The 25,329-nt window shown below is 37.9% G+C and overlaps 1 protein-coding gene across 2 annotated transcripts in view; it reads right to left on the bottom strand.

Moving 5' to 3' along the window:
• Positions 1 to 25,329, bottom strand: part of LOC117297571 (fasciculation and elongation protein zeta-2-like) — a 54,879-nt gene that overhangs the window by 11,336 nt on the left and 18,214 nt on the right. The window contains exons 4-6 of one of the 2 annotated variants that reach the window (XM_033780710.1): positions 19,112 to 19,235; positions 7,670 to 7,678; positions 1,522 to 1,766 (exon numbers count right to left, since the gene is read on the bottom strand). In XM_033780710.1, the coding sequence (XP_033636601.1) occupies positions 1,522 to 1,766; positions 7,670 to 7,678; positions 19,112 to 19,235 (378 nt within the window). The remainder of the gene's footprint in view (positions 1 to 1,521; positions 1,767 to 7,669; positions 7,679 to 19,111; positions 19,236 to 25,329) is intronic. The other variant, XM_033780790.1, reaches the window with a different exon arrangement.

Here is a 25,329-nt window from a genome sequence, read left to right as displayed (position 1 = left end):
GTCTGGTCTCCTTTGAAAGGCAGTACTCTATGATTACTAAAGCACACAAGGAACACCACAACTAAATGACAGGCAACTTGATAAAAAAGTTAGACATATTTTTTATTATCTCTAAATTTCATATTTTCTTTCAAGTAGGACATCAGGTCATGATGTTTGTGAATTCCCCCACTGCAAACAGGTTTAAACCTTATTTTATGAGAAAGCATAATTACAGGCCACCTGGTTGGAAATTTTCAGCAATTTGAGAAAAACAAAACCTTTTGAAATTCTAAGCGAAAAATGAAATGTGAAGCGATTTTTGTTGTTATGCAAACAATTTGGAACGCAAACAATCAGTATGCGCTGTTTTCACAATTGTGACGCACAAAACTTCGCTTCGCGTTGAAGCAAGAAGAAGATTTAACTCTGGTATTTGGTCTACTGATTGAAAAGGCACCAATGCCAGAAAACAAGATCAGAGCAGCTGTCAGCTTACGTTAGTCTCATTTAACGGACGAAACCCAAATTGGAACCAAGAACAGTCACTCGGTGTACTGTTGATGAAGCTTACTGCTGTTATTTATCAAAGGAATCCAGTGAGTACAAAAAACTAACAAAAATAGCGTCGGATTTCATTTTCAATGAAAATAAAAAAAGTATAAAAAAATAGCGTAGGAATACATTGATTATATTAACAAATAAAACTGGTTGATTCTACAGGAATAATTTTACCTGCAGTTGACAATTTGTTACAATTTAGAAACCTTTAAGTATTGATATTGGTAACAAGTTATTTTGAGAAACGAGGTCGTGTCATGGCATGCTGGACAAGGTTGGTGTCTACCTCAAGTCGTCCAAATTATTTAGAAGGGTTTGAGGAGGACAAGTTTCTGCGTCTACTTTGTGTTTATCGACAAATATTTGTGTGTGTTATATAAAAATGAATATTGAAAGCATTTCGTTCATAGATTACATATTGCAGAATTTAATCACTTGGTAAAACAGGCTTTTCCAATTCACTTGGCTTCGCATTGTGTAACGGAATAGTTCAGATTTCACTTTGTGATAGTATCCTCCACCAACGCACCCACATGCATTCAATAGTTAATAATAGTAATAATGGAAATTTATATAGCGCCTATCCATGTAAACATGCTCCTGGGCGATGAACAATTAAAAGAAACCCTATACATGATATACACAAAAATTACATGAAGGACAAAGAAAAATGGTCAATATGTCAAGTCTTAAATTCTCTTCATAAGTCCAGTCTACTAACCAATAGAAATTACTATTACTTTGTTTTTGATTTGGACACTTAACATTTCATTGGCCCTGAATCTTAAGTTCAAATATCCGATGTGTCAATAACTCCCAAACTCTGGCGGTAATCTCTCAGCTTCCCTCTGAGCAACCTGCGCAAACAGTTACTCGGTTTAAGTCCACTCGCCATCACTTTCATTCTCACCACTCCAAAGTCCATTTGACACTAGTTCCCCTATTACATAGAATATCAACCAATCAGACAGGCTTTCTTACCATTCCTGGCTCCACGCTGTTCTTTCCCTTCTTCTTATTAGCCGTCTGCGGCTGCTTCTTGAACCCTTTGACCTTATTCTGCACGGCCACCAACGCTGAAATGAATTGATTCTTTGTCTCTTTCTCGAAGTAGAGGTCTTCGCGTAGGGCCAACTCCGTGACCAAGGCTTCTGAGTAGTCCTTGACGGTTGCCTCTAGGTCCTCAAGGAGTTCATTTAGTTCGGACAGCGACATGCACTTCAGCTCTGAAAGAAGATAGAGAGAAAGAAATAGAACTGGGGATATAAACAAGGTGTGGATGCAAGTTTTAGATGGGGAGGAATGTCCACCTTGATCAAATGGTTTCTCCATTAAAACATCCAACTGGGTTTTAAAAAACTGTTTTTCACACCTTAATTGATGTGATTGTTGTTTTTATGAAATGTTCTTGTAATTTTGGTGTGTGTGTGTGTGAATTGTGCACAGTTTTTGTTTTAAGCTTCTGTACAGTGCTCAGAGGCCTTTGAGCATTGGGCATTATATTTGGTGTTTAATTATAAATTTGAGGTACATAGGAATACGAGTTGAAAACAAATAATGAAAGAGTTTTAGTAACACTGCAAACAACCGCTTGCAGTTTGTATGGATGCCTTCTCATTATTCTTCTCTCTCCTCTTTTTTGCTATAAACAGATATGTTTTTGTTAGTATACTTGTTTATGCCTCTGACGAAGCTCCAGTTTGGATCGAAAGCTTCGACAACCTCCCTACTAGTTTCATATAATGTATAGATAAATGTTCATACCAAAATGGAACATTAACGCTACCTACTACCAATCCATCACTGCTTAATAAGATAATGTCAAAGAGCAGACCAACGTGAATAATTCACACACAAAAAACAGATTCCCTCAACAATTGAGAAATATTCTTCCCACACCCTGGGGGCTTGTACATTAAACCATCACACTCATAGCTTTTGCCCAACTGAAGCAGAATTAACATTTTTGGCTCGGAAGGACAACTCTATGTCCATGAGGGAAACAAACCGCTCCAAGCACTCATGATAGAATCTGCGGAAATGCCATCATAAAGGGTGTTATAATTTGCATATTATTGTCTGTACATGAAATGCTCACAACCTTGGCTGCTCAGAAATCAGAGTCTTAAAGTTCACCTATGGTACATTTTATGTTGAAAAATACATAAAAATGACAGCCATCTTGAATTTAAAAAACAACAACATTTGTTTACTTGTTTGACATGGGTATAAAACCATACTGTCAAAAAAGAAGGCTGGAATGTAAACCAATTTTTGACTATCTTGTTTTGTCAAGTTATTATGTGAGGGCAAATCCATTCAACGTGTTATTCTTTCAAAAAAAAATTCAAAGCATTAAATTGACACTTATAACTTTTCATATATGTATTTTAGATTTTTATGTTTCCTGCTTTAGAGATCGTGAGTAGAGATCGTGTTTCTCACGGATGACTGTTACCAAGATTGGACACTCTTTTTTATCTGTCATTTATGTGTAAATGTATTTTAAGTGCACAATTTGGACACCCAATTTTTAATGTGCAGCAAATTTTGAAACCCTCTTACCAAATCCTGGCGTAAACCCTGATTCCCCCATTACAAATTTAGATCATTTATTCAATCACAGGATGTTTTTCAGGTAAAAAATAGCTTGACGATACAAAATGTTTCCCACTTTACCCTTTTCACTTTTAAACCTTTGGTTAACAATACGATATAGCTAGGGCTGACAAATGCAGTGTCAAGTTCAATACAACACGAAACAGATACTGCTCAAGACGTGTAACCAAAGATTTTGATAACGCAGAGTCTGTTCTAGAGGAGAGAACTCATTCTACGGGCAAATATAACGTGGGTTGACCCACAATGAGGGATTCTTCAGGAGGAGGGACGCATCCCAAGGGACAATCAATCAGAACGCTGACGTACATGATAACAAAACAACGTAAGAAGGAAAGACTGGATTTTGGAAGGACTAAGACTCTCACGAATAGATCACATACTTTTTAACATTGAGTGCCTCTTTCCTTATCTTGTAGTATTTAAGCACTGTTTGAGGCTTTGCGCGGCGTGGATAAATAGGAAGAAACTATAAATAAATAGTAAACTTGCGGGAGTTTCTCCTGAAGACGAGCAGAGTATACTGTTTGAAACGTCAAGACCACATCGGCTCTTCTCAGAGGCAACACTCCCTCAAATTAGGAAATTTACACATGGTTGTCCCGCAAGTTTACTATTTATTTATAGATTCTTCCTACTCTAGAATTTAGTTTGCTACATTACTGTGACAAAATTGTTGATGAAAATGTTCCATTTGTGGACAAAGAAGACATTTCATTGATTACACATACCAAGAAGAACTCGATAATATTCAACACATACATTGAAATTTTGTTTGTCTTCCGAAAAATTCACATGAACTATCAATTTGCCAAATTGTTTTGAGAATTGCCTTTAGAAAGCCAATTATACGGTCAATTGAGGTGGAAAAAAGGAAGGAATTTTTTTTTACCTCAAATTGTTTACCAGATTTATGTACAAGCATTGTTGAGTTAAAAACACAGTAAATTTAGAGTTAAAAAGGAAAGGAAGACAAAAGTAGAGAGTTTAATCAAATGTCCAATAGACGTGTGTGTTTTGACAGCGAGTTTTTTTAATTAAAAAATAAAATCCAGCATGTTTGCAGAATTTTTCTTTCTTCAAATAGCAAATTTGTCATCTCCAATACATTATTTTTCAAAAGAAACATTTAATGTGATCATTCTAACCTCCAACTAAAATCTTTTTAAGGTGGCAAAATTGGCCTTGGCATTTCCTGAAAGTCAAAGAGCATTTTTTTTTTCAACCCACACATTTTGTATTCCCACCAAAATCTAATTAAAGAATGTGCCATACTATCAGGTTTCTCATTTTAATAAAACTACTACAACCTAGATTTTGAAGTGTGTTTGTTAAACATGAAATGACATTATGAATAAATTATAAGCCAAAATCCATGAATTACCAGACAATTAGAGATGGTACAGTCTTGTGAACTTGATCTTAAGTAGTAAATAAAAAATGAAAATTATTTTTTCCGATTGGTGCAATTCCCCATATTAGAAGTGTGCAACGGCTGAATAGACTAGTTTGTGAACAGAACCCGGAGTATCAATCCCAGAGTTGTGTATTGAGAAATTTGCAACATGGAGGGACCAGTTTTCTTTGGTCAGATGATGCCATTTTCAGCCCAAATTTAGAACGACCCAAATGTGCAGCTCAAATGTTCAGGCAACTTGACAATAAACATAACCCCCTGCACTACTGCTAATAATGTTGTTAACTCCAGCTAGAGTTGGCAGACCACGCAATCAGGCAATGAGAGCCAACATTGAACAGGTTGCAGAGGGCCCAATAAGATACAGCCAGGATTGTAGTCTGGCCCCCTGTGTGCTCATGTGCGAAAACAACTCCTAACCAGTATGTACTACACCGTATCTTTAATGTACCCTAGTCATAAGAGTCAAGAGTATTTCAGCCACTGACTCAGTATTTTATGAGTCAGCATAAATCACATTACGCTAGCTGCACATCCGGGGGCCCATTCCAATACAGCTGTATTGTGCTGTGTATTCTTCTGTTTTTACTGCGGTTATAAAATTGTGCTCTTATAACTGTAAACATGTTACTCATTTTTATTATTGAGCTGTCCAATCTTTTGTTATTGCCTAACTTTAGAACGGAAAAAGATTCAAAAATTAAACTGAACTTAAATTGACTTTAGAGAGTTGTAACACCTTATCATTGATATGACTTTTGTTTTAAAAGTTTGCTAAGCATTGAAAATACATACTTGTTTACCAGGAATGTGTTACAAACCATAATATTTCCTTCTTTTGGGGAACTGTTTGAAAAACGATTAGAACATTGTCTGCTGTAATTCTAAGAAATATACACATGTATTTGATGTTACAAAAGCATGATTTGTTGGTATGGCAATCTACTTTAACATAAAAATACAGACTTTCTAAACTACTTTTACGTGAACAGACGTTTCAAAATACATGTATGCGTGAAACGAACAAGTAAGATGTGAAGAGAGTCAGACACATATAGGAAGACACAAACATAAATAGGCGCGCCCTTTTATATAAGTCTACATATAAATATAATTCCTAGTTAAAACTTATGTACAATGATCAAGAAGATGGAAAAATATTAAATGGAAGCTCACTACCCCCAAGCTCCATGACACATCCCTATTGGTGATGCACTTTATTTGTTTATTACTGTAGGCCTGGCAAAATAAAACTATGTTGAAAGGGAGATGGAGGTCCAAGTTCCTGCGCAAAAAGTACAAGTGAATTATTGGTATCTTCTGTTTTCACCTCCAGCAGGTGTACTCTCTGCACCATTTGAGGGATTTGACCCAAAATGCACTTGGTGGAGTACAATTTATTATCAGCCTTACAGGGTAAAAAAAAAAGGTCAAAACTCTAGAAAATCTTTCAAGATTTCATAATTGCTCTTGGAGAATTTGTTCCGAAATTTGATCCAATTGCTCTGACTTCAAAGGAGAGTGCGATAGAAGACAACAATTGATAAGTTTTTTTCTCTTCTTTGCGCGGACTGAGGACCCGACGCCAAAGTCAACACAGTGTGCGCCGCATATAGTTCAGACGGTTTTCCAATGAATCAAATTTCCTTGCATGGTTTCGTTTCTGCAAACATAATGAGATAGATTTCTATTGGACACTCAATTAAATTGGTGATTGGTTCCATTCAGTAGGATTTCATGAGCGCAGACTGTCGATGGTAATTTCATTCTCAGGCCAAGTGATAGATTCACCGTTAACCACTGTACTCTTAGCCAGTTGCTGAATCTAAGAAACAAATGAATTGAACAATTCAACAAATGAATTGTATAATTCGACAAAGGGAGTGAATTTTCTCTGCAAATTCTGGTGTTTCATGGTGTTACCGCAAACCCTTTCCATATCTGCAAATTCTGTTGAGTGTTGTTGATTTGCATATTATTGATAAGTGATCATTGTCAAGTTCACTGTCTTGACTTCTTTGATGCTATTATATCTTTACTAGGCTTATCAGTGTGACTTTCCCTTTGCTTCAGGGCCCTATTTCATAGAGCTGCTTAAGCAGAAAATGATGCATCAACAATTTTCTGCTAAAATGAACAGGATACCAACCACAGATGGTGCATTGACACATAGTATTCCGAATATAATCACAAGGACAGTTCATACTTCCTGCAAATGCGATATGAATGTTGACGTCACAAATTCTCGAAGAATAATTTTCAGGGGTTGAGTTGTGCTCAACTCTCCTGCGAATATCGCAGCGAAAACAGAGGTGTGACGTCAAATTCATGTCAAATTCGAATCGCATTCGCAGGAAGTATGAACCGGGCTTTACTCTGGTGTGCATAATTTCATTGTGCTTAGCTATTTTTTTTGTAATTTCAGCATGATCTGTATCTCTTAAAATATAGAGTGTTTTATATTTTCCCTGACCACACTAAATTCTCTTCAGCCTCCCTTTTAAAACATGTATAGATCCCATTGAGAAACAAACAACATGACTGCAATTCGAATGAGCATGACGCGATTCGAATGAGCAATGTGGAATATAGCTCCATTTCTGTAAACAAGTGGGCGTGCACAATATGAATCAGAACACTTTCTTCCACTTGGAAATGATGCATCTCAGATCAATTGATTTTACAAAAAGTCAAAATGAATCTGGAACATCTGGGTTTCTAAATCAAAGCGTGCATGTGACGATGCATGGTCTGTGTGTGTGTGTAAAGCCGTTATTCTGCATTCTATGCACGTACTTAAAAACTTGGATTTAATGTGTGTGTTGACTTGCATGTCATCGAACACATCACTCTTGTCAGGACATCTCTCCCCCCCCCCCCACCTGCGTCACTCCCTCTACAAAGTAAAAATATGATGAATGAATATTTGTTATTTCTAGCTACATTAAATGTACCATAAACTACCTACGAGAGATAAGGTATTAACAGTATGTCGTGCACAGGACAAAACAAAAATGATGACAGAAATAATAAGCAGAAGGAACAAAATCTTTTAGCGAAAGGACAAAATAAAAAAAGGAAACCAAATTGTACCTGGTGATCCTGTTAGCAGCAGACAGCAAAACAAAAAAAAAGAAAACGAAAATCAAATGATCAAAATTAACAACAGATAAATACAAACGATGCATGGGTAAAAGAAAATTATGGATGAGTAAAAACAAGAGGGGAGAAAAATGCATTCAACGAAGGTCACATGTGTTAGTAAGAGAACGAACTGTGGCCCTCTGACCTTATTAAAGAGAAGGCATACCTTTGAGTTTTTGAAACTGTTTGATTGTTCTAATCCTAGAAAAATGTAGATATACTTATTAATAAAACTAACCCATTTCAAAAGGCGGTAGCGTGAGATATCACCGAAAATCCGCAGCAGTTATGTCCTAACAGGAAGAATAATCCATAAATTGGATTATGCAATCTGACAGAAATGTTTCTCAGATTCAATTATTTGGGGACAGAAACTGACATATTTTTCCACAACCACATTACTTGGAAGTGAGATGATTCTCAAAACGCTTTAAACTATCAACTGTAGGATTCTAACCCAGTAAGCTTTTATCGCCATAGATTTTAAGAGCGATTACCAAACAAATACCTTCCCTTTAAGCACAACAAAAACTGGGTCAAGCGATTTCAACAAAAGATTCAAACGATTTCCAAGGCAAAATGTTGCATGTGTAATTTTAGGTAAACTTATTTGCATAAATGAATATTAATGCTATCCATAGTATCAACATACATTACTTTTACTATGCATACATCTACTGTACATATAGGCCTATTCAGAACATGCTTCAATTCTGAACAATATTTGCATAAACTTTCACATTGATTCTTAACTTAATTAACGCCTCTGTTGTCTTAAAAACTAAAATTATCAATAGTAATGACATTATCTCAGTGGTAAACCCTGTGACTGGAGTGAGAGAGAGGGAGTAAATAAATAGCAAAATAATGAAGTAAGTTAATTAAAATGCTAAGACAAACTGAATCACTACGAGGGTACCTCAACGACCTCAATCTTCCCTGGGGTATCCAATTGCCACATAACAGCAGACCTGGTTTGCAAAGTAGACTCTGCATTCTATAATCAGGTCATTCTAGTCACACATTCCCTGAAATTCACGGACTGTCAAGATTTCTAGGGTTTGGTTCCTTTTGTAGATCAAGCTTTTGGCCATGGCATGAACCCTTACTCACTGTGAATGAAGATGTTGAATTTAATCTCTAAAGAAGTTTCAGCTTCATTAGTCGTCAAGTTTTTTTTTAAAGAAAATGTAAAAATCACAGAGCAATGTTTTTAAGGAGAGTCGTATAATTCCGTACATGCTTAAATACTTTTCGTCTCCTGAGACAAAAATTATTTTTGTGAAATTGTTTTTACTCATTTCTCAAAAACTACAGCACACCCTCAAGTAACATTTTAAGAGAAGTTTTCAACCATCATTATCTTTACACTGTGTAAGTTTAATGTAAATCTGTGGAATTTGTGTTTTATGTCGTGCAAAAAGTACCTCAACCCTTTAAGTTTCTTCCGGTCTAAACTTCTGCAGCTAGCTTTTTGGAGATGGCTAGATTGATCAGAACGTTCACCTTTTTCTGGCATGTTAATCTTAAATAATTAAGTGGAAATAGCTACATGTTTGCACTCAATAATTGAATCAAATAGCATTTTGATCGAAGTACGAGAAAAAGTCTTGCAAAGAACCAACAAAAAAGGCATCCACACCCGCAAAACATAAAAATTATTTCTTTTTATTATAAAACATGTACTGCATGTATGGCTGTAAATGATGTCAAAATAAAATGTCTCCTTTAGGGAAATTCTAAGGACTGCTGGGGTGCTCCACAGGGAAATTCAAGCACAAAGTCTATAGGAAGTGTAGAGTACAGGGAAAAGGGACAGAACAAAACGCACCCCTCCGGCATGTATATTTGAGACTGCTTTTCACTGGGCCTACGTTGAGAAATACATGTAGTGAGCCTGATTATGTATACATGTGTTCTTCAAATCTGTATGGTGTCTAAAAAAAGTTTTGTTATTTTTGATGTTGTTGGCTGTGTTGTTGTTGTTGTTGTTGTTGTATCCTGTATCACTTGTTTACAAAAGGGCCACACAGCCTGGATTACTGCAGGCATGATATGATGTACACATCTAAATGGAAAAAAAAAGTCAATCTTACATTTTAGGGAGATTGAACTAAATGATCTTCAGCAACTTTTGATATGAAGAATGGGGCCACAACTCAAAAATAGTACTGGTGCTTTACAAATTTTGTTTTATTCTTGATTTTATAAGGTCATTTGGATACAATGTGTAAAATGTCTCATAAACAAGTACATGACCAATGCAGTATCTTGCCTGCCAGAAACTGCCCTGTGGAATGCACATGGCCACCCCTTTTGTAAAAAAAAACATGGCATAGTCCATACCAGCAATGTAACAGCACACCAATTTGTGCGACAAGGGTGTTTTTTTCTTTCATTATTCTCTTGCCACTTCGATGACCAATTGAGTCAAAGTTTTCACAGGTTTGTTATTTAATGTATATATGTTGGGATACACCAAGTGAGAATACTGGTTTTTGACAATCGCCAAAGGTGTCAAGTACATTGTAGTTCATCAAGGTACATGTACATGTGTATGAATATAGAGCCTTGGTAGTCAGACTGCACCATTAGTGGTCAACATTCGATTATAATACGTTCATGAATATCTGCCAGACGGCTTAAAGTGAAAATGTTCTGGAGTGAAAGAATGAAAGCATCTTGAATTCATTTTTGTAAACAACTTGCAAAAGGCAAAGTGTGCCGTTGGTTTCTGGAACCGTTTGATTGGTTCAATGAAAATATGATTTCAGGCGGGATTTGAACCCACAGCATTGCATTTCTAGAACAGATGTCTTACCACTAGACCACTGAGCTAGCCCGGTGGGTAGAGGCAGTTCAAATTCCATGTTTTGGTAAATGAATGATGGCGCTGTCGAATTCAGTGACACTTTATGACTGTTAAGTTGAACACCATACATATGTAGGTTTGCAAAATAAATATATAAAAGTCTTATGGGCGGGGTCCATGTCAGTTTATTTTGTCTGCCATGTTCATTATGACCGAGAAATGTGGCGGGCGGATTTATTTCAGGTGACCGAGGAGCAATTATGACGATTGCGTCATTAAAAGTGTGAGAAGTGGTGAGACCATAGGGATATTTTTTTCAGATCCCCTTCCTAGCAACGAACACAGCAACGATTAAAGAGATGTTAATTTTGTAAAGCACATTAAAAAAATTCCAATGCCATCCATGCATTAAAATCTCACAACATAAGGCAGTTATAATTTATAAATGGGTTAACAAGGAGGTGTTTTTTTTAGGGTGGCACTGCCTTAGCCAGACAGAGAGAGAAACTGTGGCTGTCTAAAATATTTTGAGCACGCCCTGTGCCCCTGTTGACGTGTAAGAGATTATGAGGCCCGTGGGATCTGGAGGAATTATAGCATTTTAGAAACCAGTGCATGAGTGCAGCTTTCACTTCTTGAATTGCTAATGTGCAGGCGCTGAGACGAAGCCTGTTTTAGTTTAATTCCTGAGAGGAGCTGTCACTCCTTGGCAAACAATCAAATTCCCATCATGTCAAAGTTATTAAAAGAAGTGGGCTATAGGCAATGTATATAAGCCCGGATTTGGTGAAAGGCTGTCCAAGTTTGCTGGAAATTTAATAAATAAGTGTCAAGATTGTTCACTTTCAATACATACATGTAAATGACAGATAAAACAGGTTTTCCAGATTTAATACAGGGTGTCCATAAGACACCCAGCAACCCCTCTGGATTATAGAAGATTACCAAAAAATTATAAATTGATGATTTTGAGGCTAAAATTGATAGACAACAAAACAAACAATGTTCTAATATATACACAGTTTTCATAAAAATGTGAGCACACACTAAGAAATAAAAGAATCATTTGTGGATATTTTCTTGATAACTAGCAGAATATGCAAGTTCGAAAACACACCCTGAAATCCCTTTAAAATGAGCCGCGTTGGAGGAATTTAAAGTGACCCTCAAAGTGCCCAGTAAAACACGTTCTACACTTTTGTCTGCTATCATCCTACCCCACTTCACGCACTAACACGTAGAAAATAAACAGAGCCAACAGTAGAGCCCCCCTTGAAAAATAAAACCCTGTCTTGGTGTTTTTCCTCATGCTGCCTGCTTTTCAAGAAAAGTCAAAGCATACATGTGTACACTGCAGCTGCAGGGCCGTATAGGGTCGCCGTATGCCTACCGGGAGGGAAGATCATGAATATTTGATTGCCTCAGAAAAAATTTACGTAGGAAAATCTTCCCGAGCAGTCTGTCCTGAGTCAGGTCTTAAGACGAGTGCACAGAGTAACTGCATTCATATTTACGTCTTGCTACTGACCTGGCTTTTTGGTCTACAGTATACTCTTATTAGCCAGAGTGCAATGTGCGTCATAGCAGGCTTTAATTCAACAGCGTCGCAGACAATTCTCAGCCTTAAACGCTTACACATATTTCTCAATACCTGGAATTGTCTGGGCGCAGGAAGGAAGCTTCCATCAGATTTATACTCATGGATTGTTTAAAAGGCAAATACTTGGACAAGGAATCTTAAAGACACTGGACACTATTGGTAATTAAAAAAGACAAGACTTCTCACTTGGTGTGTCTCAACATATGCATAAAATAACAAACCTGTGAAAATTTGAGCTCAATTGGCCATCGAAGTTGCAGGAGAATAATGAAAGAAAAATTACCCTTGTCACACAAAGTTGTGTGCTTTCAGAGGCTCAATTTCGAAACCTCAAAATCTAATTATGAGGTCTCAAAATCAAATTCGTGGAAAATTATTTCTTTCTCGAAAAACTATGTTACTTCAGAGGGAGCCGTTTTTTACAATGTTTTATACTATCAACAGCTCTCCATTGCTCATTACCAAGTAAGGTTTTATGCTAATAATTATTTTGAGTAATTACCGAACGCGTCCACTGCCTCTGAGGCAAATACTTGGATAAGGAATCTTTGAGTATGTGCGTTTCATAAACATGACAACCTAAGAAGAGTATTAATTCCGCTGGAAAAATCGAACTTAACTGGACTGCAATAATGTAGATGTTTGAGCCCAAACAAGAACCAAACCAAGAGGATATTTAAGTTGGCAACAGACGCACCTGCCGACTGATGGATGATAATGTAAACAAATTTCCCCAAGTACCCTGATGAAGAACATTGACACTATAGACGCACATGAGGTTGTACATGGTATTCTAAAGTCAACATGTTCTAATACATGTAATGAGAAGTTTCTACATCCTCTCGTTGATGCACATGTGCAATATACACATTGAACAAGTGGGACTTCCAGCATGCCGACCAGAAATACATCTGTGAAACTAAACATGTTTACAAAACAAATGCTTCTAAATTTACAAGAAAAAATACAAACCTGTGAAAATTTAGGCTCAATTGGTCATGAAGTTGCAAGAAAATAATGAGGGGGAAAAACTTATTTGTTGCATAGAAAACTGCTCTTAATATGACAAATCTTGTGCAAGTTAATTATGTCTATTGCCTTGCCAAGCATGTCTGCAATCAGACATCATCCCAAAATGTCACAAGGAGATGTTATGTTAACTTTACGGTACATTTTAACCAAATCCCTACAAATACAAATTTATAGGGGCGTAGAAGTCACAGGTCCTATGGTGCATTTCCTTTGAATGAGCAAAGTATGCATTTTCAGTTATGAAAATAAATCTGCATACGTAAGCACACACTTGCAATTATTTTTTAAAGGGATCACATACACACCTTTGCACTCATGTGTTACATGTCCCTTCAGAGCCACCATAGTTTATCAACGAAACAACATCACCTTCATGAATGGGTCCTGCCTTTACAAAAACATGTCTACTAATAAAAGTACTTTTAAAGTGCATGTATGTTGACAATTTCTCAGTGTTTTATATTAAAAACATTATCTGCCCGTAGCGAAGTATGAAATACACGTAGGAAACAGAAGAAATCCCAAATGCCGAAAATAAAATGGCTCAACTGGGACGTTGAACTTCTCTCCTTCGCAAATTAATATCACAGATTTTTTTACTTCTAACATAAAATGCCGTCAGAGGTTTTTACAATAAACAATCAGATGAAGTAGGGAAAATGCGTGGGTGGAAAAAGGTAAAGAAATGGCTGCATTAAGAGGGAGCTTTGAGGAGCCGATCGTTTTTATGATTTCCTTGATAACAGTTTATCAACGGTAATCTTATGCACGGATGGTTTTATCGTTACTCGGAGATGTAAATGCCAGGGTTGGGAGGGCATTCTTGACATCACTGGATTTATTTTTTTCTTGACTATTTTCATTAAAAGCAGTTTATTTTCAAGAGAAATTATTAAAAAAACATGTTGATAAGAGATCAGTAAAAAAGAAGAAGAAGAAGAAGAAGAAAAAAGGCTAATTTTCAACAGCAAATAAATAAGTGGAAACAAAATTTGTTTGCAGTTTCATGTTTTGTTAAAATGCCAAACAAGAGTGGGATGAAAGTCGGCATCCTTTCTGGACCAATAACCAGCAAATTTGATATCTAAAGGCCTGGAATAACATGAAGGACATGACCTCTGTTGCCCTGGTCTTGGCCACGGGTATAGTAACATTACCAAGAAGTGCCCTTTGCTAAAGCAAAATATGCATTGCCCTCTTAAATATGATACTCCAGGGTACACTTTTTGTAAAAAAAATTTTGTCGAAGACCAGTATCCTAATCACTTGGTATCCAAACATATGCAAAAAATAATAAACCTGTGAAAACTTAGGCTCAATTGGTCATGAAGTTGCAAGAAAATAATGAGGGAGAAAACTTGTATAGAATTGTGTGCTTTCAGATGCCTATATGAAAAAATATTAATGCATATTTTGATTAAATTTGTAAAATTTACACGCATTTTTTTATGTCACGCCCTTTTGATCACTGCAGATGTGAAATTGCAATTAACGACTTTATAGCACAGAGCAGACGATTTGTTCAGTCTTTATTACACTGTACGTTGTTGAAATCTACAACGTAGGCCCTACATCATCGAGTCCATTCACAGCGTATCCTACCTCACTCATCAGTAATGGCCACTCACAACATAGTACGTTCAAAAAGATGTCATCATGGAGTGGGCAGGTGCAAATATTTTCTGACAAATGTGACATTTATGGCAGGGAATGTCAACATAATTTGCCAATTGAAACGAGCATCGGTGAGAATAGATTGAACAGCGTCTCCCCACACCTTACTTCCCCTATTCATTCATTAATATTTGAAGGTTTTTTCTGCATTAATTTATAGTATATATTCTTCCTACATAGTCATGTTTTTTACAGTGAGCTGGACATGAAGATGTTTTTTGTAGAGTTGTGTACATCTTTGCATCGATAGGGTCTGTATTGTATATTTGTAAACAAGGACTTGAGCCCACTATAATTTGAAGCCTTTTAGTGAGTGAAGATTGATTTCCATGAAACAGACCTAAGTTTATATTTATTTCATTCATCCTGACACAATTTCAGATTTGTTATTATTAATACATTTTGTTAGTGCAAGTTCGCCAAAGAATAAAACCATTCTTAGTAAAAATTCTAAAGATGAAAATAACTCAGGGGAGCTGAAGGTAGGCATTGATATTCCTCTTAAAACAGTCTAGACTGTAGGATGGATGGAAACATGCACCAGGCAAGGAGTTCCAAAGAGATGCAGTACGTGGAATAAAGGGAAGCTGTTGGAATGGCTCATTGTTCTACATCTCAGCAAAGCAAGAGTTAAAGGTGAGAGGAGAAGCAGAAAGCCTAGGTTTCATGGAGGGGTTTAGCTGACACTTGTTCAGGAAATAATAATGATAGTCCCATAATAAAAAGCAATGTGGAGCATACATTTTAAATAAACCGCAGTCTCATGACAGAGAACAGAGAATACTGTGCGAAACGTTGAGTCCATCAGTTCTTCTCAGAAAAACCAATCACTCACATCAACATGGTGTCACTGCAAATTTATTATGTTTATATAATATACTTGTAACTTGGAAATGGTTGAAGACTACCATGTACACTTGTACATGGGAGGAGGCACAACCAACAGTAAGATACTAAAACAAAATGACCATAACCTGCCAAATTTCTACCCAGCAGAGAAAAGGAAAACGCATTCTTTCTTATTGCTGTACTTTGGGAGAGAATCACCAGGAGAGATATGAGCGAATTTGCTTTTTTCTTATTGCTGTACTTTGGGAGAGAATCACCAGGAGAGATAATTGAGCGAATTTGCAATACCTCCTTGAAGAGGGGAGGAGCTGGATCAAGAGGAGGCAGAGCCTCTTACAATAATGAGACCCAACCAGTCCTTATAATCACATGGGTGCCAAGGCTTTCTACAGACAGCAGTGCATCACAGAGACAGTTCCCTTCACTCTGCATCAGAGTGCACCCCGTCACACCATGGTCATGCTGAAACCCAAACTCATTCCAGTCATCTGCAATCATCTCTCAACTACAGGAACGAGGACAGGGCGGACTATAAGGCGTTGTCAGCTATGCAGAGACTTCACAAACAACGCATGAATCACTTTTGATAATTGTTGGGGGTCCCTACCCTAGCTGTAGAGTTACATCTGTGGGTAACTGAGTGATGCTCTGTATGTGTCATCTACAATTTTCTTGATAGACTTGGATCGTCATCAGACAAAGTGGGGGCCTGGCTGAGGGGAGGATGTTGACTTGTCATTAACCATTTTTTTTACTTACAGAAAGGCTCTGGTGTCACATGCCTGGGATTCCATGCATGAAATTGTGACACTTTACTCACTTGCACAAAATTGATTTGCAGCCTTTTAACAGAGTCATTTCTTCTTGGCGAGTGGAGTTTTAAAGTCAAAATCTCCTTGACAGGTTAACAGCTTTTCTTAGAAAGATGTATCTTTATATAAATCTCTTCTGTTGTTTTTAAATAATGTTCTTTCGTTGATTTAACGGCAGCGTGCCATCGACGCCTTCTTAAAAATCAATGATACCTTTTAACCAAGAGCTGATGTACCAGGGGTCCATGTGAACAAACAGCATAAAAAGTACAAACCAAAAAGCCTTCCACTCACTTAGCAACACCTCCTACGGACAGGAGAAATTAATACCATGTGTTTGGGAAAATTGTGAACTTGGCCTAAGCTCTATGACCAAGTCAAACCAAAAACAAACAAAACATCTGGGTTTAATTAAACACCAAGGTGATCCCCTGGCTGCCGCTTCCCAGGATGTATCGTAAACTTTGGTGTGATCCCTGGCTACACAGCATTTAATGGCTGTATGACCTCTGACTGGCACCCCAACAAATATATTGACGAAATAGGAAGACGGCCAACAAAGGGCTAGATACACGTAGCTCATTTTGGAGAGCGCTGGCACATTGGTTCAAATTTCACTTAAGTAAATTTTCTTTGTTTAGCACTCAACACATTTTTTGTTTGAGACACTTCTTCGATGCCCATTAAAAGACCATTAATTTTTTCGGTCTGCTCACTCTACAAACCAGACAAACATGAAATATTGAAGCTTTCAGGTCCAACACATTCTCCCACGAGGCTTGTTTTACCAAGCGAAACGAGACAACCTGGAACAACAAGCAATGTTTCCGTTCAAGCAATGTTTCCATTATTAACCCCAGTTCAGCTCGTCTCACTGACTAAATGCGACTGGGCTAGCTGAGCATCCAGGGGCCCAATGTCATGGCTCTGCTTACCGTCGAATTCTGCGCTTACGATCACCATTCTCCATTTGCAGGGCAAGCACCAAATTTTTGCGCTAGCTGTGTAAGTGAAGAATGCCAAGTAACTTGGTGTACGCACAAGCAAAAAATTCCCTGCAAACCCGTGAAATATGGTTGATGTAAGCGCAGAATTCCCTGCTTCAGCAAGCGCCGATTCTTTTCTTACAGTAAGCAGAGCCATGAAATTAGGCCCTGGTCAGGAATGCTGTACACACACCACTGAGCTCAGTCATGCTCTGCAAGGGAAACAGTTCAAAATGGACTTGGATTTACCTCCCGGGAACTGAGATCCTGACAGGGAGTCCAAGCCTAAAGTAGTGATTACTGACAGCGTTAGAAAACATCTTCATTGAGCAAAGGGCTGTTTATTATTTAGAATTTATGTTTCAGGCTGAAGTAGTTGCCCTTGCAAATTTACTTCTTCTTCTTCTTCTCCACAATGCGTCCAGAATGAATAAGAGTGGATTTTCATCAATGTAGGGCAGGGTTAGGATAACAAATCAGTGTAGCAGCTTTTCTTGCTATGCTTTTAAAAATATAATCACAAATATCGTGGCAGATATTTGTATATTTTGAAGCCCTCCATTTGTGACCTTCCACAACAATTACATTGTACCGCTTGACCCAATGAAATCAAAAGGCCAAGGGTCAAACATGCAAATGTTCTTTGCACTATGAACGAATACTTAACCTTTGCAAAAAAATTATTTGAATGAGAAAATAGAAAAACATAGGGTAACTTTGGTCAAAGATTGGTCTCAATCAAATTATTACTAATATTACTTGTTGTTACCTAAAATCAAGTTCACAATAATTCATAAAGATTGCACAGTAGAGTTTTAAAAGCCGAAGATGAACACCAAGTACAAAACATTCAAAGGACCTGATTTCAATTCAGCAGCATGTAGTCTTCCAAACTTTGGGTCTAAAATCCCCCCCCCCAACCCCCCAGTTTTGAAATATCCTGGGGAATGGTGGACTTTGTATCTAGGTGTGTGGTAATGGCAGGTCTTTGTAGAGGGACGTAGTCAAGACTTCAAAGCTGAAATATGAAATTGCACTTTGCATTTGATCTACATTTACAATGTAGTACTGAGTAAGTCTTGTATTTGAAAAATACCCATACCCGATTAGCAGACTTCCTCATTAATAACCACACACCCTTGTGTGTTTGTGAAGAGGCCGCTCTGTGCCTCCAGCGTTCCGACATATGCATTATCAAATTCTACTGCATTACATCTCTCTCATAGTCTGATAAAACCGCGCCATAGCCTCGTGGCAACAACAAACACCCCATACACAGTGTACGAGTGTATGCACGTCAATTAAGAAGAAACCCAAAAAATAAAGCGATCAAGGAATTGTTTTCATTTCAAAAGGAAATTATTTGTCTTCCACTTGAGTCTTTCTTCTCTGTTGTAAGTCAACAAAAACTTAACAACATCCAGTTTATTTGACCTTTCATAAATGCCTTCCCAAACACTAAAACAATCTCAAAAACATTTCCTCCAGGGGGGTGAAGAGCAAACTTTCCTGCAGACAAGGGAAAATGCGTCACTGTTGTTTATTTTGTGTTCCGAGCGAAAATTTAGAGCAGGGAAAACAAAACACGGACCAAGAGATTAAATCAAAACGTGAACACAATCGCACCTTGGGCAAGCTGGCTTTCCTCGTAGCTGCTGGTGGTGATGGAGCGCTCTCTAAGAGCTTGTAACTCACGGGAGATGTTTGATAATGAGTCCTCGTCGACTTGGTCATCGGGTGAAGAATCCGACTGTAGTGGTACAAAGAGAAGAGAAACAGAGGTTATTAAAAACTGAAAGGGTCTGGGTACTTTTTGTAACACAAAACACAATGTCCACAGATTTACATTAAACTTACACCATTTGAAGGTAACAACAGTAGAAAGCGTCCTTAACATATTAGTTGCTGAGGTGCTGTAGTTTTTGAGAAATGAGTAAAACAATGTCATGATATATGTTTTTACATGCTAAAATAATTTTAGTCTCATGATCACTGAGACAAAAATGATTTTCATGACATTGTTTTACTCATTTCTCAAAACTACAGCACCTCAGCACGTAATATTTTCAGGGAAGCTTTCTACCATCATTATCTTCAAACTGTGTAAGTTTAATGTAAATCTGTGGACATTGTGTTTTTGTCCCACAAAAAGTACATAGACCCTTTAATATCTGTTATTATTATCATTTAACTCTTGATTGACTTATGTGAAAGGTCAAACAGATCCAACAAACTGTTTATGTACAGGGCCCTATTTAGGGCAGAGCACCATTTAGCCCAAAATGTTGCTAAGCACTACTAAGTTTTGTTTGGCAAAATTTTAAGCAGCTCTATGATATTGGGTCCAGCAGCCAATTTAACGAAACACTAGGATTAATTCTATCTCGAGTTAGGACATGTAACCTGTCCTAACTTAGGATGGGTTCAATGCAACCTTCGCCTTTGGATACGGAACTTAACTCGTACTACGTCCTAAGATTAATCCTAGGTTAGGAAGCCTATTTCAAAGGTTAAAGGCAAATTTCTGCTTTTTCGTGTGTGTACTCTACGGTTACTAGGCTTTCTTCGCTTACACAGCTGGTGCAGAATTTCGAAGCTTGCTCTTTAAACAAAGATCAGTGATTGAAAGCGCAGAATTCATTTTTAATGTCATTTTTTTGAATGCACACATGTAAATTTAGCCACAAAAGATACATGAACAGGGTCTGAAGTTAAAAACCAAAACAAAGCTGCCTCATCTGAATTTTTTAAAACATAAAACTTTTGACTAAATGTTTCCATTTGCATGCAACCAAAGACGCCCAGCCCAACTTATTAACGGTTGGTGAAATGCTGCGCATAATTTTCTCAGTCCTCTTTTAATTGCATTCTTGCATTCCAGACGATTAATTTTGCTCTATTTAATTCATAAGCCCACCACAGCTGAGTGTGTTTTCATTTTATTGTGTCTAATGTATTCAAAACACACTAAGAATCAGCCAGGTCCGGTCTAGGAAGAGAGGAAAGGTGTCAACTAAGTGTGCCTTGTGTGGCATGAGCTCAAATTAAGCAGTTAGGGTGTGTGCTGAAACAGCCAGGATGGGGAATTTACTTATGGGCTGTTGGTTTTGTTTCTGGCATAATATGTATCTTGTGGTGCGGCCTCAGTTAATTATGACTTGCAATTAAGATATTGGATGGGTCTGAACAGCAAGTAATCATATTCCCTCAAATGTTATTTACATAAAAAGTGCACGCACAGGGGCAGTTTAATAAAATAACTTCTATATATATAATTGATTTTGGTTTTTACCCATACACTGATCCCAACCGAGTAATATGCCTGTGAATTTTGTTTAAAGGACTCAGGAAAGTACCGAGTTTACAGTGCTAACACACATCAGTGTATGGGTATGGGTAAAAACCAAAATAAATATTCTTTATCCCAGATGCAAATGAAACATCTCAAAGTATTATAACTTTTGTATTGTTACAATTCTGTTATAAATGTAGTGCAACGTACATGATTTACATGCATGCAATGCCACTGTACAGTTTTAAGTAAAACCAATACTATTTTCTCAGTCATAATCTGAAATCCAATTAAATGCCTGTATAATCCATGTACTAGAAATGATAGGACACTGTACATGTACATACCATGTAGAGATTCTTCATTATTATACTGTAGATTAGGCTAATAATACACAGTGTGCATTATTATACCATACTCTATGATTAAAACACAGTGTACATGTGCAACTTGGTCATCAGCAGGTTTGCCTAGCTACTACAGTACATGTCATGTATGTTAATAAGGCCCATGGACAGAGACTGTGAAGAAGGGATGGCCACAGATCCACCGTACCGAGTAATTGTATGAATCCTTGTTCGTCTCTGGTCCAACATGTATAACCAGTGTCTGAAAAGGGACCAGTCTATCAAACGCACATGATAATTGTAGGTAGGGTTTTGCACGAGTACACTGTTTGGATTAGGTCCATACAGACAAATTTACCCAAACCAACTACATGTAGTACGTAATAGTAGTGCAGCTGCAGTGATGTGTCTACCATAGTCCACTGTAACGAAACCCCCTCAAGAGTTACGCCAGTTGGATTAGTCCAAACAAACCATTTTCAATGAAAGAATTGATAAGGACCCAAAAAATTCCAATGCTACCGCTATATTTCTAAGCGGGTTTTTATTCCACTAACTAATTAAATTATTTACAAGAAACGGCAGTATGGATTCAAAAATGGACAAGATATAATGCAAAAAGGAATAAGCACAATTGAACCCTTAAATTTACGAACAATCAATTAATGCACTTCAGCTAACTTTAATATAAAATGAGGCTTTGAGTTGGCTGTTCCCGGCACATGTTAGCAAACCACTTTACACTACTTTCTGGGGGCTCTCTCCGGGATGACAGCCCGTCGGAATTCGGGGCTATGCCCCTAGCAAAGCGACAACTTTCCCCTAAAATTACCCTCACAATAATGCCCTTGGCCACATGTACCGGAAACACCCTGTCAAAACCTCAAGTAAAAAATACAATGAAATGAACCTAATTTATGATCAGAAAAATAGAACTAATAGATTTGGAATGGCTGAAATGGGCCCAAGGTACAATAAATAAAAGCAAGCACAGACTTACATATAGAACCAGGTAGCGCTGTCTTTAAAAACCAGGGTTGAGGACACAACACATCAAGACATGTTCTCCCTCTGGTCTCCCAGTCACAAGTCCCTCATGAGCAATGGTGAACAATATTTTTATACCAAATTCACCATTGGTGTATAAAGCAAGTAGTCATGCCACAATAAATTGAATAGTAATTCATTAAACTTCTGGGTTAGGATCAATGGGTAGAAAAGAAGGCTCTTTCAACTTACAATACTAAACTCCCATCTGGGCTGAATGATGATTGCTACAACAGAGGGTTTACAATACAATGTGGAGCCCCAGTTGGGTTGAATGGGAACTGCTACAAAAGAGGGTTTACCACACAATGCGGAGCCCCAGTTGGGTTGAATGGGGACTGCTACAAAAGAGGGTTTACCATACTAACTAGCTACTTACAGCTAACAGGTGGGGATCTTTGTTAGAGTTCAGAGTTTGACCAACAAATCTTATATGGACAGCCAACTGTGGCAAATATAGTGCCACTTGACTAGTGTTGTAATAATGATAGAGCACAAATTGAGCAAAGTAACATTACAAAACCAAATTCTGTCACAATACCCTCCTCTTTGGGCAAGGCACGTCCCTGTGCCGTTACATTAAAATATAGCACATCTAATTCATTTCATAAGCAAAACAATATTTCCATACTGCTGTTGAATTTTATGTAAATTTACATTAAGGTTACTTTACTGACATCACAAAGGTTATTTATCTTGTTTTTCTCTGTCTCAAAACAAAATCAAATTCCAAGATGTGCGGAAGCATTACATGACTTATCTTCAAGCAACTGTTATTTAGCAAACTAACTTTTCCTGACTGTGATTTTGAATCTACAGAACAGAACTTAGCGCATGTTGCACCAAAGAACAATCTATTCTTGAAATACAACCAAACTTATTAATGCCTCTTTTTATTTAATGCTAATTCAAGTGCGACCTTTATTTAAGCAATTTCCACATCACATAAGTTTCCCAAAAAGTTCTTGTTAATGTCTGGTCTGCAGCCCAGTTGGCATACTGTTTCGATGTTGCTTAAGGTGATGAATTAATTCACATCAAATTCATTGGTTCTCATCCATGCCGGCTTTTTCCTCCGACGTTGATGACGTACCCCGGCCGAAGGCACATCACTTTCCTCAGGGGAGCAGATTGGTGGCAAGTCTATTACTTTATTTTCATCTTGTCTATCTGTGAAGCTATCTTCAACTAACTCCTTCTCATCAGGGGTATCACGTTCACCGTTATGTTGCAAATGGTTTGACTCCAAATCAAGCACGTCTCCATCCTCATCATCAGGGTCCCTACCATGAGCTGTATTTACTACTATCTCGGCAGCGTCTGGCCCATCGATGATGTGTGGTGTCTCTTTGCTGAAGGAATCTTGCCCATCAGCAACATTCGGTGTCTGGCTCAGTTCATCCAGCTCACTCAGTCCTTTGGTGCTGTTCGTTACTTCATTTGCTGCTGGCGTTGCTGCCTCACTGACCTGTAGATTGGGACTGGTAAAGCATGGTTTAAGTCTATCGAAATGTACAACTATTCGATTCCCGTTTGCAGTGTGTTTGATTCGGTAAACAGCATCCGAAATGCGTTTAACTACTGAATATGGGCCTGTCCATTTTGACTGCAATTTTGGGCTAAGGCCAATTCTCCGCACATACCGATACAGCCATACTTTATCTCCAGCTGTATAGGGTTTGCCTTGTAGTTTGGCATCATACAGACGTTTCTGTCTTTTCTGTTCCCCTTTTATTTTATCTCTAGCTAATTCGAACGCCTTTTCTAGGCGTTCGTACAGCTCAGTAGCGTAATTTTCTGGCTTTTTGCTAGTACTTTGTTGAGGTGGAATCAACAAATCTAAAGGCAAAGAAACTTCCCTTCCGAACATCATTCGATTTGGACTCACACCTGTTGTCTCTTGTTCACTAGCCCTGTACGCCATCATGGCGTACGGCAAATGAACATCCCAATCTGCTTGATCTTCTCTTACATACATACTCAACATTGTCTGGATAGTACGATTAAATCTTTCTACCAGACCATCAGACTGGGGATGATATGCTGTTGTTCTAGTTTTGTTTATGCCTAATAGTCTACACATTGTTTGAAAAACCTTACTTTCAAAGTTTGTGCCTTGGTCTGAATGTAGACTCAATGGAACCCCATAACGACATACAAATTGCTCAACTATTATTGTAGCAACAGTCTCTGCTTCTTGGTTCCGGAGAGGATAGGCCTCGGCCCATTTGGTAAAATAGTCCATTACAACCAAAATGTAGCGATTCCCTCGCTTTGATCTAGGTAAAGGTCCAAATATATCAATAGCTACTCTTTCTAATGGTGCACCAACCAATGAGGTCTTCAGAGCAGCACGCGCCTTTGGAGCAGGGGACTTTCGGCGTGCACAATCTTCACACTGCCTGACCCATCTTTTAACATCTGTACGCCATCCTATCCAATAGAAAGACCGTTGGATTTTCTTGACCGTTTTTGACTGACCAAGATGACCGGCAGTCCTAACATTATGGGCCTGAACCATAACATCTTTCTTCATGGCAGATGGTACAACGACTTGATAAACTGATGTGGAATTTACCGCAAAACGCCTGTACAGTATGCCATCCTTTAACTCAAGTTGCTCCCAGATGTACCAATAGCCTTTTGTTTCTCGGCCATAAGACATCACCAGGGTGGGAGACGGCTTTTTGTCTCCTTCCTCCTTCCAGTTGATGATCGGAAGTAAAGTCTTGTCTGCCCGTTGCATTTCACTGAGCTCATCCTGATTCAAACCTGAAAAGACATGATTTACGGAACAACACGGTACAGAGAGAGACCGTTGTGATTGTTGTTTAACAGTGGAACTTGACACAATATTGTCAGCAATTCTTGAAAGTGCATCTGCGTTTTTGTGTTGTGTACCTGGTCGGTGACATATTTCAAAGTCAAATGTGCCCAAGATTTCAATCCATCTAGCTAACTGTCCTTGAACATCCTTAAAGTTGTACAACCACCTCAAGGAGCCATGGTCTGTTCTAAGTGTGAAGCGCCTGCCATACAGATAATGCTTGAAATACTTCATGAAGTGAACTGCTGCCAGCAGTTCTCGTCTTGTCACACTGTAATTCTGTTCACTCTTGCTCAACTTACGACTTGCATAAGCAATCACTTTTTCTTGA

This window comes from Asterias rubens, chromosome 1 (assembly GCF_902459465.1).
Source record: "Asterias rubens chromosome 1, eAstRub1.3, whole genome shotgun sequence".
Taxonomy (NCBI): Eukaryota; Metazoa; Echinodermata; class Asteroidea; order Forcipulatida; family Asteriidae; genus Asterias; species Asterias rubens.
This window is presented reverse-complemented; position numbering and strand designations above follow the sequence as displayed.